This window comes from Anolis sagrei, chromosome 2, assembly GCF_037176765.1.
Source record: "Anolis sagrei isolate rAnoSag1 chromosome 2, rAnoSag1.mat, whole genome shotgun sequence".
NCBI lineage: Eukaryota > Metazoa > Chordata > Lepidosauria > Squamata > Dactyloidae > Anolis > Anolis sagrei.
The window spans coordinates 49,879,452-49,896,763 of NC_090022.1; the positions used below are offsets into that span (position 1 = coordinate 49,879,452).

The window sequence follows — 17,312 nt, forward strand, 5'->3', positions numbered from 1 at the left end:
CTGAATTTTATTCATCCTACCGCTACTCCGCACTGTCCCGTCCTTTCCTGGTACAAAGGTAACACAATAAAGGTAAAGGTTTCCCCTTTACATTACGTCTACTGGTGTCCAACTCTGGGCGGGGGGGTGCTCGTCTCCATTTCTAAGCCGAAGAGCCGCCGTTGTCTGTAGACTCCTCCAAGGTCATGTGCCCAGCATGACTGTATGGAGTGCCGTTACCTTCCCGCAGAAGTAGTACCTATTGATCTACACACATTGGCATGTTATTTGAACTGCTAGGTTGGCAGAAGCTGGGGCTAACAGCAGGAGATCCCTGCACTCCCCGGATTCGAACCACCAATCTTTTGGTCAGCAAGTTCAGCAGCTCAGTGATTTAATCCACTGCACCATCTTGCTATTTCTTTTCTCTGCTAAGTGCTGAAACAACTCTATCCAATTTCTTGACCAGGTGGAACACATGTTAGTTAAGCATACAGGTAGATTAAAAAGGATTACAGGTACTTTTATGCCATGCCCAAACCATTTAGAAAGGACGCCCTGTGCCTGAAGTTTATTTAAACTGAAAGGACACCAAAGTACACAAAATGGGTTAAAGTTTATTAGGTTTGCATTATTTTGGAAGTCAAATTTATAAATATTTCCATCATACACATGAAAGCAAACTGTAGGTTAAAGGTTACTTTGCATTCTTGGCTCCTACACCATATATAAACGGCAGCCTTCTCTCCTAAGGTCGAACTGTCTACTACATATTTGATAGCTTCTTCCTTTCTCGTTGAAAGAGAAAATATTACAAAAAGGTTTATGTATGAGAAAACTGTAGAAAGTAGACATATCATTCTGAAAGAGAACTTTTAAGCCACAGAAAGCTAACTTTCTCTCCTTCTCGTGGAAGGCAGGAGTCAATTCAAAGCTCAACAAAGCTCTCCAGTAAAATTATCAAGGAATTAACCTGTATTCTAAAAGAATTATACAGCAAAAAACCAACATATTGGATATCTCGCCATGTACAGTTTGCTTTAAATTTTACAAAGTGTCAATTAAAGTGAAATGTTAAGGTATATAGTTGGAATAAAAGCAACTATAGAATGTTCTTGGAGTTTTATTTTTCTGAGTCCCAGACTGAGGAAATCTGGTTTAATAAAAAAAGATAGTAAAAATCATGTCGATTTCCTTGGACTGAAAATTCTTGATCGTTGTTCATTCAATCTGTCACTGTTCATTCTGCTGCCCTTCCGTAATGGCAGATACTGCTCCTTGGCCCTTGTTCACATCGCTGATACAAGCCCATTGTCCATCTACCGATTCTTTCCATAAAGTTACCTAAAATAATCAAAATTAGCATGTTAAACTCTGCATGGATTTTTCAATTGAGAAGGTCAGCAAGATTAATTTTGGACCTTCTGAAAATCACATTTACCTGCTATTTTATACTGGAAGAAGACAGTATTTTTATTATGGATCTAAACGATACTTCAAAAAACTCCCATTCAAGCTAGCTGCAGAGAATCACAATTAGTAACATTGGCCTAGTTCCAATTTAACAAAGCAAATTTACAGGGTTAATAAAGGATATGTTTAAAAAGGTAATCTATTAATTGGCAGATCCAATGGTACTAAAGTATTCTGCCAAATAGTATATTTGGACTCTTGTATTCCATACAATCTTAACTCAAGAAATTAGGCAAAGCTGTTTTCCTTTGGGAGAAATAAAAAAGTAAAGACAGTGAGGGGATCCTATTATCAATATATGGGACCAATTTGTAGTTTGAAAAAAAAGGAATATTAAATGGTGTAGAGTTTATCAAACTATGAGAGGATAGGGAGAATGAGTAAAGATTTATTTCTATGCATCACTATACCAAAACTGAAATGGGCCTATTCAGACTCAGTTATAGTATAATAAACCAAATTTTACTGAAATCAAGGACAAATCTTATGCCCGAGTCTCATTTCTTTCCTCCTCTCTGCAAGGCTGAGTTAAACAAATCATTGGTTACATCTTCTATTGAACTGGTATTGGTTTCAAAGTACAAATCAGATCCTGAACTTGACTTGATTCAAAACTCTGACCTCACAAGGCAAAGAACCAATGCACAAATGCGTCCTGACTTTAGAAGATAAAGGCAACATTTAAACTGCTTTGGCACTCACTTTGTTGTCTCCTCCAGAAACTGCAAGAATATTAGCAGTAATAGACCAGCTAACATGCCAGACTACGTCATTGAATTTATGTAACAATTTTGGTGACCATGAGTTTCCTGAGGCATCGTCACACATCCAGATAAACACTCTGCCGTCCTAGGAAAAAGCAAACAGAACATTATGGACAACGGAGATCTTACTTTCAGCACTATGTGTTTTCTTTTTTGTGTGAAGAGCAACTTGAGAAACTGCAAGTCGCTTCTGGTGTGAGACAGAATTGGCTACCTGCAAAGGTGTAGCAAAACAATAGCATATTTTTTGCTTCTAAGATATCAAAGATGTGAAATCTATTCAAACCAGCCTTTAAACAAGGCAATCTCTCCCTGCCTGGTTGTTTTTTATTGTTAACTGCCTTTAAGTGGATCTTGCCTTGTGGTGACCTTATGAGTAGAGCTCTAAGCCACAGTAACAGTAATACGTCCTGCAGGCTTCCTCAACTGTCCATTTGGAATGTGGTCTTCCTCTTTTCCAACTGACTCTGCCTTACCAAGCATGCTTCTTGTCTTTTGTAGCTATTAATGTATTTGAGTCCAGACCTGATTTGTTCTAGGACCCACTTATTTGTCTGCTTTGCAGCACACAGCATCCCTATAACTCTTCTCCAGAACCACACTTCAAATGAGTTGATTTTGCATGACCTCGTTTGCCAACTTGCAATATTTGTTTGTATTCGGTCCTAACAGCAACCTGTCATTGCATTTGTACTATTCAGGTTTCCAACAGACAAATGTAGATCTAAAATTGAATAGGTTTTGACTGGACTGCTTTAGATTCCAGTTGATGGATTATATATCTGAATGACCATCCCTTCCTGTGGCTGGGAAACTGACACTATTTTTGTACTCTCCATTGTACTCTTGTTACACTACTCTGACAATCTTTTTTAAAATCTATTATATTATTTTTTCAATAACAGAAATATCACACTGTGTTGTGCAATTTTTGTTCCTAGGTTATAAAGGTCATGTCCTAATTGGTTATACAGTAGAGTTTCACTTATCCAACCTTCACTCATCCAACATTCTGTATTATCCAACACAATCTGCCTCCCGCCCAGATCCACAGCTGTTTCAATACACTGCGATGTTTTGGTGCTAAATTACTACATAGCGTTGCTGTGTATTGAACTGTTTTTTCTGTTGATTGGTTGTAAAACATGATGTTTTGGCGCTTAATTTGTAAAGCCCTAACGTAATTTAACTGGTTTTTCCTTAATCCCTCCTTATTATGCAACATTTTCACTTATCCAACCTTCTGCCAACCCATTTATGTTGGATAAACAAGACTCTACTGTACATAAAAACATGGAAGACAGTTTATTAAACTGCATGAACTTTGTTTTTGCGGGACATCCTGCAGCACATTTTGCTATAGTTTTTCAATGAATATCTCAGAGTCTCAACCAATTTAACATAGTTTGTGGCAGTCACAAAAGCAAAGCTTCTGGAGTATAACAACTACCTTCAAAGTAAGTACCGCATAATGAAACTTTTAGCATGTTTGAATTGGCTTTTTGTCAATTGTAGAGCCACTGAAACTAGCAGAGTATACATGTATGGAAGCCAAAGATGTAAAATCTATTTTATTAATATTACCAGTGGCATGACTCCCCTGTAAGAATCAACAAGAGTCTAGCAGAAATACTTCAGCAAAAATTGTTGTTTCATTTTTTCTCTCTCTTTAGGAATTTGATTTGTACCTGTGAGCAGCTGGCAATAGTGCTTGTTGGCAAACCTATGGAGGGAGCCCAGGCCACATCTCTGACCCAATCACTGTGAGCTTCTAGTTTCTGCTCTTCTTTCCACTGACCATCTTCTTCTCTGGAAGGATTGTGAAAAAGAGATGCGTTGAAAAAGTGTTCCTGACACTGACTCTGTTGCAAGAAAGGGAATTGTTTTCTTTTAAAAGAAAAGGAGGAGAGCTGGGACTGCAATCCAACCATTACAAAGAACAACCTGGTTTTTATGGCAAAGATTCTTAACTTCATTTGCAATTACGCATAGCAGGACTACTTAGAATGAATTCAATTTCCATTTTGAAGAGTAGTTAGCCACAGCTTATTTAAAGCTTCTTGGGGATATTGTAGTTGTTTTTGTAGAAATCTAAAGAACAAGGCTTTGAAATGTCATGGAGTGGAGAATAGAAAGGAGAACCTACTGCAAATGCAAAACTTCCTTGTCAGAGGCTTGCACAATAATCACCACCTTTTAAGTGGTTGAATTCCTTCAAGGATGTGAGAGCAAGCCTGAGAAGAGGGTAAGCATAAGGTAGGCTTCCTTTCTTTTATGGGAAGCAAAAAGAAAAAAATCTCAGAATGTAAGGCAGTGCAGTGCCATAGACAGAGCGTAGGATGGGACCTGAGAGGAAGAGATCGCAAAACTCAGAATGACTTCTTGAAGTGAAGAGGCATGGCAACCACTCCGAGCTCACTGAAGCAAAAGTGGGAGATAAAGATAACTAATAAAGAAAACAGTAATTACTTACTTCCAAATCTTGATGAGGTTATCACAGCCACCAGAAGCAAAACGCTTAATATAATTTGGTTTTTGGCTTGATGGCTGGTCTATGAGGCTTCCTGGCACAACAGCAGGGGCCCAGCTAACAGCATTGCAGCCAATCTAGGAAAGATGGCACATGTATGCAGCTGCTTATTGTTTACAGACAAAGGAACACCTACATTTCATTCTTGAACATCTACTAGCCAAATGCAGTAAAAGTTTAAGAAGTCACATACTAAGCATTTCCTCTCTTACAGAATCATTGAGTTAGAAGAGACCTTGTGGGCCACCCAGTCCAGCCCCCTGCCAAGAGGCAGGAAAATCGCATTCAAAGCACTCCTGACAGATGGCCATCCAGCTTCTGTTTAAAAGCATCTAAAAAAGGAGCCTCCACCACACTCCAGGGCAGAGAGTTCCACTGCTGAACAGCTCTCACGGTTAGGAAGATCTTCCTCATGTTCAGGTGGAATCTCCTTCCCTGTAGTTTGAAGCCATTGTTCCGCATCCTACTCTCCAGGGCAGCAGAAAAAAAGCCTCCTCCCTATGACATTCCCTCATATATTATTACATGGCCATCATGTCCCCTCTCACAAGAAGTTCCAAATAGCAGAATGCCAAATACAACAGTATAATCAATTCCTTTGTTTCTAGCAAATGCCATGCCTTCTATATCCAAAACAAAGCCATCTATACACATACAAACATACATATATGTGGAGAAAATCACATTTAGAAGTGGAAATTCCTTACAGCAGTGCAATGACGATTGATTTTGTTCAGTGTCTATGGACTATTAGGACCGAGGAGAAGAGAAGCGAATATCCTGAACAGAAGCAGTCCACTGTCATTATATTAACCTATTTTGTTAATACATTATATATCTATTTTGTGTTGAACAGAATGCTATTACTCAAGGCTGGAAAATTCTTAAACCCTCAGCTATTTGTCTTGATCTTTAAAACTTTGAGGTAGGTAGCTTGGATTATCTTGTGTCACTCACAGTTAGCTTAAAAGTAAGAAGAGAGAAAGTGTACTGATGGTTCTCTGGCTGTAACTGCAAACCTGGGGCTAAGCAGGGCAATGTCAATATGAATAATGCATATATATGCTGATCTGTGCTTTTTTAGAAGGAAGCAAATAAGTACACTGTTCAAATGTTATTTTTATGGAAGTATGAAATGAAACTACCTTTCTCTCACCTTCAATTCCAAATCAAAATAAAGAAAACTAGGAGGTCATTTGTGTGGGAGACACAAATCATAGACTTGTTCCAAAACTAAGACTTGGAACAAAGGGCCTCTCATTTGTTAGTTCTCTGCGTGCAAACTCTTCTTCCTAAACATTTTGCACCTGACGCCAATTGATGGGTCTTGAGGTTCTTGTTTAATGGGAAGGGTAATCATGGAACCAGATCCCACGTTGCTTTACAGTAGCAAACCTTTTAATCTCCAACGAACCCAGCATCATGTTTCCACAATGCCCAGACAAACACCCATCCACAGCTTCCAACAAGCAAAGAATCTCCCAGTTATACATCCAGCAATGGAAACTGCCATTGTCACAGGTATTGCAAAATGAAAATGTACTCACTGTGTGTGCATTGCTGATTTTTTTAATCTCCCACTGTCCGTCACCAGTGTAGCTCAGCAGAGAGATGGCTCCATCCGAACTGCCACAAGCAAGGATCAGCCCAAAGTCTTGTGGGGCCCAGCACACAGAGTTCACTGAGAAAATGCAAAGAATGTGGTCAGATTATTGTGCAGACACAGCAAAAATCAAGGGAAAATCATCTGCTCTCTGCCCTTAAGAGATATAAGAGATGCAACAGACAGCACCAGATAAAACTGTTCATGTGGGAAGTCATTTGCACTATGCCAATGGGTTTTAATTTCCCAACTGCAAAGCATTAGGAATTTTACATGGCACAAGTGCAGATTGCTTTAACACACATGATGGTACAGCAACTGTTGACTGCAGTGCTGTTCTAACATTTTAACATTAGCAGTGAATTGTGCAACAATGCTTATCATATCCACAAATTCTGGTGGTTGGCAGCATAATTAGTAACTAAGAAAACACCAGGAGTTATGAACTGGAAGTGTTAGTACAGTTTTAGTAAAGAGATGCAGAAACAAAGATTTATTATGTGCAAGAATAGTTTGAGGCCACATTATTGGATTTTGATTTTTTTTTTTTTGTTCCAGTGTGCCTTCCCAGAATAATGAATCCTCAGCACTTATCCTCTAAAGCACTTTATATCGATTTAGGTCTGTTTGTATGTCTCCACTACGCCCACTTCCTTATCTCGTCCATGACCAACATCATTTTAAATTTTTAATTACATTTGGCCCAGCCATAGATTTTAAAGTGTCCTGTACTATTGTCAATGCTTATGTTATTGTCTATGTGATTTATTTTTATTGCATGTATTGTTATTGTTATTGCTTGTATTGTTGTATTGCGGGCTCGGCCTCATGTAAGCCGCACCGAGTCCCCTGGGGAGATGGTAGCGGGGTATAAATAAAGTTTTATTTATTTATTATTATTATTATTATTATTATTATTATTATTATTATTATTTTGTTCCACTATATGCTCTTCACAAAAAACAAATGCCTCAAAACTTCCATCTTTGTTATGCATTTCAATTACTAAAACTCAGCTGAAATACTTAATGCAATGTTTCAAAACTTCAATATAATTCTGAAAAATGCAATGTTTTTGAAAAAAGTCAATACATTTGATTGAACAAAATCACGAATCAATATATGGGGATTACAATTAAGCTGTAGAGAGGTATTAAACTGCTCTGCCCAACTAGCTGGCACTGGGACAATCCACACCTGATGAATCGTGTCCTGTGTATTCATAGGTCTTTTCCCATGTACCATTCTCCTCTTTCCAGATAATAACTTTCCGGTCATAGGAACAGGAAGCCAGGATGTTTCCATACATGGGATGAGCCCAAGCTACCTGCCACACAGGGCCTTCGTGCCTATCAAATAAATAAAAACAACAGAAAAGATAGGTTATAGGTTAGCAACATTTTCCTTCCTTAGTTATTAAACATGGAGAGCATTTTGAAAAAAAATCATGAAAATGTCATATGATCAATACAGAGCACAAAAGTTTATTTATGTATTCTAAAATATCAAAATAAAAGACAGAAACCAATATGATTTCTGTCTTTTATTTTGATATTTTAATAAACTGCTTTGTGACAGAAGGGTATGTATAACAGCCCCTTGAACAGACTAGTGACGACAATTATTTTGAGTTCTCAATCCCCTGATCAAAAAGGTCACAGCATGTGCCAACTATAATGTCATGGGCAAAGCAAAATCTACAGAAAGAGGACTGATGGCAGTAGTAGGGAGCAACTCTGAGAAACCCTTAAGTCCCCCCCCCCCCCTGCATAAAAAGCAGTTTTCTAATGAAGGATGGTTTTCATTATGTCTTATATCAAGTCTCTGATGCTCTTGCAATTAAACTGTTCCCTCTCATCATTTTCTTTGCCCCAACCACTGTCTCAATACACTGTATTCAAAAATTGCTCTCTCCTGCTCTGTAAATTGGGAGATTTATAAATTAAGACAGAGCAATTTAAACCGTATTTCAGTCAACCAGAATTTGTATTTTCGATAAATAGTTTTAAAAGAAGAAACTGCCAAGTAAAGATGATAGTATCTCACCCTCTTAAGTCAGCTATGAGAATTTGCCCTCCGTTCCGCACATCAAATATTTTAACTGATCTGTCTGAGGAGCATGTTGCCAACCGGGTGCCATAATAATCCATTTGAGCATCATGCTGGGAAGCAATAAAAAAAGTTTTCATGGTCATCTACCAACTTAGGTTTCATTAAAACAATAGATTTTTAAAAAAAACCTTGAACAACTAAAACCAATAAAAGAATGAAAAAATTGATCACAGAGCATTTTGCTGGGGGGGGGGGGGGGACACCACTGTTAACATACTATTCCAAAAACACAGGCAAAACATCACTAGAGCCTCAAATCGGGAGGGGGGGGGAATCTGCTGCATCTTCTATTTTGAACAGGCAAAAGTTACCAGGTCCCTTTTTTGTTGACATTAAGTATTTTAGAGTTATCTGGAAAGTCATGTCAGTTCTTTTTTGAAATAATAATAAAAATAACACTATAAATCACAATATTAAATATTATTTTGGATATATTTTGATGCAATCTGGCAAGGCAGATAGTTAACAAGAAAGAGGACTATACAAGATTGACAAATTACTTCCTACTTTATGAAGAAAATAAGTAAGACATTTCTAAAACATGTATATTTAGAATACAGTGTAAATGCATTAAAGTGTAAGAAGAAACTACATGCAACCTTAAAATGATCCCACAGACTCACTGTTGCTTCCTTTCTCATTTCACCATTGAAAAGAGTACTCAGCAAGTAGTAGTTTTCTTTCAATCTAATTAAAATTGAATTCCTCACACTTTTTTTCAGGAGGAACGGGGGAAAATTTCAAAAGTAGCACATACTTACTATCATATCCTCATGGGAAGTGTCTACTGTGTTAATTACGGACACCTAATGAGAAAAATACATAGTCAGAAATGATAAAGACGTGAACGGATTTTTACCCTACATTTCAAAATCAAGCATCAAAATATGTATAATCGCTTGCTTCAAGATTTGAAGCAATCATTAGTGCATACAATGAAAGTGATTTAGATTATCTTGCTCCCTTCTGTACTTCAAATAGTGTCCTCAGCCAACACATGAATCTGTACTAACATAATGATTGTAACTGGTGCAGCGAATTAAAACTTACAGCTCTTTGGCTGCTTGTACTTCCAAAATATATGAGGAAATAAATTTTGCATGAACCTATAAGTGTCACCCATTTTCTCCTTTATACCCAGATGGCCAGGGTTAGATAAGACTTTGAAGCAAATATCGGTTTGTGTGTTTGAGTATGTGCCTCCAATTCACCTGTCGACTTTCATAAAGCAAGAAGTACACAGAGATGGTTTATTTTATTTATTTATTTATTGTATTTGTATTATTATTTATTTATTTATTTATTTATTTCTTGCATTTATTGACCGCCCCTCTCAGCCCGGAGGCGACTCGGGGCGGTGAACAACAACAACAAGAAGACAATGTACAGTGAATAAAGACGATACAAACCAGACAGATACAACATAACATATACTTATACTAAAAATCCGCTTCGTCAAGTCCTGGGGTCATAGCCGAAATTCGTAGTCCTAGTTCATTCCATTGTCAATTTAACTACACTCAATTGAAGGCCTGCTCGAAGAGCCATGTTTTTAGGCCCCTACGAAAGGCCATCAAGGAGGGCGCCTGTCTAACTTCAGCAGGGAGGGTGTTCCACAGCCGGGGGGCCACCACCGAGAAGGCCCGCTCCCTCGTCCCCGCCAGACGTGCCTGTGAGGCAGGCGGGACCGAGAGAAGGGCCTCCCCGGATGATCTCAAGGCCCTCGTGGGCTCGTAGGCCGAGATGCGGTCTGCAAGGTATTTTGGGCCGGAACCGTTTAGGGCTTTGTAGGATAACACCAGCACCTTAAATTGGGCCCGGTAGCAAATCGGCAGCCAGTGGAGCTGGGACAGCAGAGGCGTTGTATGCTCTCTGCGTCCAGCTCCCGTTAACAACATGGCTGCCGCGCGCTGGACTAGCTGAAGCTTCCGGGCCGTCTTCAAGGGCAGCCCCACGTAGAGAGCGTTGCAGTAGTCGAGGCGGGATGTGACCAAAGCGTGTACCACCGTGGCCAAGTCAGACTTCCCAAGATACGGGCGCAGCTGGCGCACGAGCCGAAGCTGTGCAAATGCTCCCCTGGTCACCGCTGAAACCTGAGACTCCAGGCTCAGCGATGAGTCCAGGGTCACACCCAAGCTGCGAACCTGCGCCTTCAAGGGGAGTGCGACCCCGTCCAGCACAGGCTGTAACCCTATACCCTGTTCGGCCTTGCGACTGACCAGGAGTACCTCTGTCTTGTCTGGATTTAATTTCAGTTTGTTCGCCCTCATCCAGACCATTACAGCGGCCAGGCACCGGTTCAGGACTTCGACGGCCTCCTTAGTAGCAGGTGGGAAGGAGTGACAGAGTTGGACATCATCTGCGTACAGATGACACCGCACCCCGAAACTCCGGATGATCTCACCCAGCGGCTTCATGTAGATGTTAAACAGCATGGGGGACAAGATGGAACCCTGAGGAACGCCACAGGTCAACGGCTGCGGCGTTGAACAGGAGTCCCCCAGTAACACCTTCTGAGTGCGACCCTCCAGAAATGACCGGAGCCACTGCAGAGCAGTGCCCCCAAGACCCATCTCTGCAAGGCGTCCCAGAAGAATACCGTGGTCGACGGTATCGAAGGCCGCTGAGAGGTCCAGGAGCACCAACAGGGACACACTCCCCCTGTCTAGCTCCCGGCGCAGATCATCCACTAAGGCGACCAAGACCGTCTCGGTACCATGTCCCGGTCTGAAACCAGACTGTGCCGGATCCAGATAATCCGTGTCTCCCAAGAATACCTGGAGTTGTGAGGCCACCACGCTTTCCATGACTTTGCCCAAAAAGGGAAGATTGGAAACAGGCCGAAAGTTGTCCAATTTAGTGGGGTCAAGTGATGGTTTCTTCAACAGCGGCTTTATAACAGCCTGTTTTAGGCTCGCTGGAATCTTGCCTTCCCGAAGGGAGGCATTAACCACCACCGTTACCCACTCGGCCAATCCCCCTCTGGCCTCCTTAAGAAGCCAGGATGGGCAGGGGTCTAGGATGGACGTGGTGGGTCTCATTCCTCCAAGTATCTTGTCCACATCCTCGGGTTTCACAAACTGAAAAGAATCCAACAAACACTGACAAGCAGGTGCTTGAGTCACATCCACAGAGACTGCATCCAATGTGGCGTCCAGCCCAGAACGGATCAAAGCGACTTTGTCTGCAAAGAACCGAGCAAATGCTTCACAGCGCGCTGCCGAGTTGTCGGGGCTCCCACCCATGGGGGGAGTTAAAAGACCTCTGACAACCCGGAACAACTCCGCCGGACGGTTTTTTGCAGACGCAATAGTGGCCGCAAAGAAAGTTTTCTTTGCGGCTTTTATTGCCGCGGCATATGCCCTCAAAAAGGACACAAACCGTGTTCGGTTTGACTCGCTTGGGACCGATCGCCACACGCTCTCTAGAACCCTCTTCCTTCGCTTCATCGCTGCCAGCTCCTCGGTGAACCAAGGGGCTGGTTTAGCTCGGTTACTTGAGAGGGGACGTTCCGGAGCGATCTTGTCAATAGCCCTGGTCATCTCCCCATTCCAGAGAGCGACCAAGGCCTCGACATTATCACCTACCGCGGCGGCGGGAAACTCCCCAAGAGCCATCAGGAATCCGTCCGGATCCATAAGCCTCCTGGGGCGGACCATCTTAATGGGTCCTCCACCCTTGCGGAGGTTCGGGGGCGCAGTGAGCCTAAATCTAATCAGGAAGTGGTCGGTCCATGGCAACGGAGAGATGGACAACTCCTCCACACCGCCACCCTGCTCCCATCCCTGGCAGAAAACCAAGTCCAATGTGTGTCCAGCACAGTGAGTGGGGCCAGTTATTTGTTGGGACAGCCCCATGGTTGCCATGGCAGACATGAAGTCCTGAGCCGCACCTGTGAGGGTTGCCTCGGCGTGGATGTTGAAGTCCCCCAGCACAAGGAGCCGTTGGGACTCCACCGCCAAGCTCGAGACCACCCCCGCTAGCTCAGGTAGGGAGACTGTAGTGCAGCGAGGTGGACGGTACACTAGCAGAATCCCTATTCTGTCCCGGTCACCCACCCTCAGGTGGACGCATTCAAAATTTGTGGTCTGCGGGATGGGGCTCCTGGTTAGATGGATGGAATCTCTGTAGACCACTGCGACCCCGCCTCCCCGTCCTCCGGCTCTAGGTTGGTGTTGCACGGAGAAACCTGGAGGACAAAGCTGGGAGAGATTTACGCCCCCCGCTTCATCCAGCCAGGTCTCCGTGATGCACGCCAGGTCTGCCCGCTCCTCCAGGATTAAGTCCTGAATCCAAGTTGTTTTTCCGTTGACAGACCTGGCGTTCAACAACACCACCTTCAAGCCAGAGGGCCCGCTCACCTGGTTACACCAATTTACCTTAGGAGACCTATTGGGAATAGTTAATTTAGGAAAGCGGTCCGAATTAGGCCGAATTCGGGGTCTCCTTCTCCCGCATCTCCTCCTTCCCACCACGACCTCTATGGGGGCCCCTCGGCTAGTGGAACACCTCCCTCCCTCCATGCCGCAGTTATGAGCCATAAGGATATTTCCTCCTATGCTTGTTGTTAAGCTTATTAGTTCTTGCCAGCATCCCCCCTCCCCCTCCTCCCCCCTCCCCACCACACTCTCAATCCCAGGTTCCGGGCCACCTCCTCTTCCGCCCCCTCCGCCACAGCAGAGCAACGTAAGCAGTATCCAGAGGGGGGCAGGGGACCACATGGGTGGCGACGATTCAGATGGTGGTATCGATATAGCCAGTTCTTAAAGTGCAAAATATCGTCAGGTCTTAAAGTGCCAATTCTTAAAGTTCTTAAAGTGCAACAATTTCTGGAACAGTCCGTCAATGAACGAGGATGATCGTAAATGATCGTAAATTACTCAGCAGCAACACACATTCAAAAGCACATTGATAAATGCTAGATCTAAAGTGCTCTACTTAACGGTATAAAGTGCGGCACGGAGGGACAGGGAAGGGGTGAAAGTGCTGATGCAATCTAGCAGCAGATGGAAGACGCTTGGGTGTTCCAAATCGTTCTTATAACAATGATAACAATAACAACAAGGACTACCGGGAGGTGCTAGTTGATAATTATACAACTACCCGTGTACGATAATGGTAGTGGTTAACTAATATTGCTATGACCCCCAATCGGGCTTAGACGGTTGGTAACCAGCGGATAGGCTTCCGGAGTTGGTACCTCGGGGGTGGGGCAGCACAGATGGTTAGTCACACTTTGCTCAGAGGATCACAGAGGGGAAACAGAGGGGAAACCAGCTTAAAGATCTCCAAACAAAAAGAGAACCCGAATGCCGGCCAAAGGTCCGCACAGCTGTCTACACGAGAGTAGCATTCAGTAAAAGCGGACTTGCCCAAAGGTGGAATGGCTCGGCGGCCCAACAGCGGCCCAGCAACCCAGTGGGGCCTAGCAACGATGACTTTGCAGCTGGCAGCACTCGGCCTTTCTTCCGGCCAAGCGGCCCTCGGTTTCAACAATAGCCTGATGGAGGTTGGCAGCACGAGGTCCTCTGTACCGGCGGGTGAAGATGAGAGGCGAGATGGGTTCAGCCGACAATGGGGAGCTCGGTGTAGAGACTCGAAAAGCTCGTTAAGATGGAGGGTGAAGCTCGTCTAAAATGGAGGGTGAAGACGGACTCGCCTGATGGCCAAAAACGGGCCCAGCAACTCAGCAGTGGCCCAGCAGCCCGGCAAAGCCGCAGCGATGACTCTCTACCGGCCGCGGTTGCGGGGGCTAGGGAGCGCCCAACCCCCCACCCGGCGGCCGGCGGCGGCGGCGGCAATGGTCCGGCAGCGGCTGCTCAGCGGCTCGGCGGCTCGGCGGCTCGGAGCGGCGGCCCGTCACCCGGCTTCAGGCTTCCTCGCTCCCCGGCGGCGGTTCGTCACTCGTCACCTGGTAGGCGGCGATTCGCCGGCCCGGCGGCACGGCGGAGGGGGCCAGGCAGCCCTCGGCCCTTCCTTCCGGCCAGGCTGCCCTCGGCCGCGGCGGCCCAGCGGCGACCAGGCGTCCTCCCTCACGCTGCCCTTCAGCAGCCTGCCAGTGGCCCTCGCAACGATCCTCCTACCATCAATGGTGGCAGCGGGCCAACGGTAGCGACAACGGCAGCTGCAGCGATCTCGGCGGCCGTACTAGAAGGCGGTAAGATGGCGGGCGTCTCCTTCCCCTTCTCAATCTCCCGGGTTTTTTCGCCTTCCCCAGCCTCTTTTCCGGTCTTCCGCCCCTCTATCAGGGGCTTGAGGCTTGGGTTTCTCTCACCCCCCGTCTAAGAGATGGTAGGCAGGGGGGGGGGGGGGCTCCGGATTCCCCCAGATTGAAAAATTTGGCTGAGCAGCCCAGCGTTTGCTGCCAGCCACCATACCGGAACCGGAAGCTTGTATACCGCCTTTCTCAGCCTATAGGCAACTCAAGGTGGTTAAACTCTGCTATGGCTGACTTCTTTGGTTGAATTTGTCTGCAATGCCTTTCATGTTACGTGATGGGCCACACAGTTTACAGAAATCCTACACAGCCATAGCAGAGCACTTGATGAACCAACCTGTATACAGCATACTATTTGAGAACACAGAAATGTTGGACCACTATGACAACCACCATGTCAGGCTACACTGAGAAGTCATTGAAATCCACAATGTGGACAATTTCAACAGAAAGGAGGAAACCATGAAAATGAACAAAATCTGGGTACCAGTATTTAAAAAACTCTAAAATCAGGAAAGTAAATAAAGAACAACACTAAAAAAAAACCCCAGAGAATTCCAGACAAGAAACAATCAGGGACAGTTAACACCTCCCAACAAAGGATGTCCCAGGCAGGAAGCAGCAAGTCTTTGAAGCTGCAAAGCTATTCAATGCTAATCAAGATGGCCAACTGCAACATTCACACTTGCCTCAAGCAGACAAGAGTACTATACCCATTTCACAGCCAATAAACTGAACTGTCAAGCCAGTACAGAACTAAACAACAACAATCTCACCATACTAGAAGATTTTCCGATCCAGAGTTTATCCTTTTCGCACTAATCCAGTTTTCGCTTTCAAAACAGTGCAAGGTAAGCGCCCTTTAAAACAAACCCAAGCAACCCTGTGAGAAGAGCCTCCAGCAAGGTATAACTCAGGGGAGGGGATTCACCTTTGAACACTAGTAGTATGGAACAAAGTACAGAACTGCCTTTCAGCCTCCAAGTTAGGGAAGGGAAAGACGTGTAATCAGGTCTGGGCCAACTTGGGCTTAAGCGGCTGAGGGGGGAAAAGGAAAAGGCCTGAGGCTGTGAGGAATGGTGGGAGTTGGAGTCCAAAACTCCTGGAGGGCCCAAGTTGGCCCAGGCCTGTTTGACAAGGCCTTTCGCCTTCTCCGCTGGGCCTCCTCCCTCCTACCCATCCCCGGGCAGCTCCTCACCATGGCGGCGACGGCGGAGGGACCTTCGGCAGGACCGAACCCGGCTGCAGACACGGCTCTCCCGGCAGCACTCAGACGTGGCAAAGCGCCGCCGAGGCGTGGGTCCAACACGGAAGCGCGTCCGGGCGGAAACATCGTCCCCCTGTAGGCGGCACAAAGGTTCCGCCTGCAGCTTGGTTCCTCCTCCTCCTCCTCCTCCTTCTCCTCCTCCTCCACTGCACGAAGTGGAGGTTCCAGGCCTCGATTCACCGACACTGGAGGATGAATGCAGTTCGACACCACTTAACATGCCTCGTCTCAGTGCTCAGGAATCCCGGGAAATGTAGCACCGGGACTGTAGCGTAGCTGGTTGAGTGTCAGCTGCATTAAGATCACTTCTGAGCAAAAGGTCATGAATGAGTTCAAAGCCAGCCCGGGTCGGAGTGAGCTTCCGACCATTTGTGTAGCTTGTTGTCGACCTTTGCAATCCGAAAGACAGTTGCATCTGTCAAGTAGGAAAATTAGGTACCACCTAGGTGTGGGGAGGATAATTTAACTAATTTATGAGGCAAGAAAAAAGACTCCAGCAAAAGCATGCTGGGAATGCGGAAGTACTTCATTATTATTTTTTTGTCGTGTCAGGAGTGACTCCTGGTGTGAGAGAATTGGCTGTCTGCAAGGATGTTGCCCAAGAGACGCCTGGATGATTTGATATTTTTATCATCCTTGTGGGAGGTTTCTCTCATGTCCCCGTATGAGGAGCTGGAGCTGATAGAGGGAGCTCATCCACCTCTCCCTGGATTTGAACCTGCGACCTGTTGGTCTTCAGTCCTGCTGGCACAGAGGTTTAACCCACTGCGCCACCGGGGGCTCCTTAGTACTTCATTAGTGTCACAGATGGACGATGAAAGCAACAGCTCCCCTGGTGGCCAGAAAAAAGTTAAATAGCCTCTGCCTGTCTGTCTATATCTGTTGTGTGTCTTTGGCATTGAATGTTTGTCCCCGGCGGGGTGAGAAGGGCAGAATATAAATACTGTAAATAAATAAATAATAAATAAATATTTTTTCCAAGGCCTTTAGCCTTCTCTGTCAAAGAATGTAGTTCCAAATTACAACTTCTATGACTTCCTAGCATTACAATGGTAGGTAAAGGTAAAGGTTTTCCCCTGACATTAAGTCCAGTCGTGTCCCACTCTGGGGTGTGGTGATCATGTCCATTTCTAATCCAAAGAGCCAGCGTTGATCGTAGACACCTCCAAGATCATGTGGCCGGCATGACTGCATGGAGCGCCGTTACCTTCCCACTGGAGCGGTACCCATTGATCTACTTACATTTGCATGTTTTCAAACTGCTAGGTTGGCGGAAGCTGAGGCTGACATCGGAAGCTCACGCCGCTCCCCAGATTCGAACCTATGACCTTTCGGTCAACAAGCTCAGCAGCTCAGCGCTTTAACCC

General features: G+C 44.8%; 1 protein-coding gene across 1 annotated transcript; it reads right to left on the reverse strand.

The window, feature by feature from the left end:
• Positions 1-576: 576 nt before the first annotated feature.
• Positions 577-16,026, reverse strand: SEC13 (SEC13 homolog, nuclear pore and COPII coat complex component). Its single transcript, XM_060766268.2, has 9 exons — positions 15,877-16,026; positions 9,223-9,267; positions 8,396-8,511; positions 7,547-7,698; positions 6,294-6,427; positions 4,690-4,823; positions 3,905-4,025; positions 2,155-2,301; positions 577-1,323 (listed from the first exon to the last, which is right to left on the reverse strand). Exons 1-9 carry the CDS (start codon positions 16,009-16,011, stop codon positions 1,213-1,215), a joined length of 1,095 nt encoding a protein of 364 aa, XP_060622251.2. The 5' UTR covers positions 16,012-16,026; the 3' UTR covers positions 577-1,212.
• Positions 16,027-17,312: the final 1,286 nt, after the last annotated feature.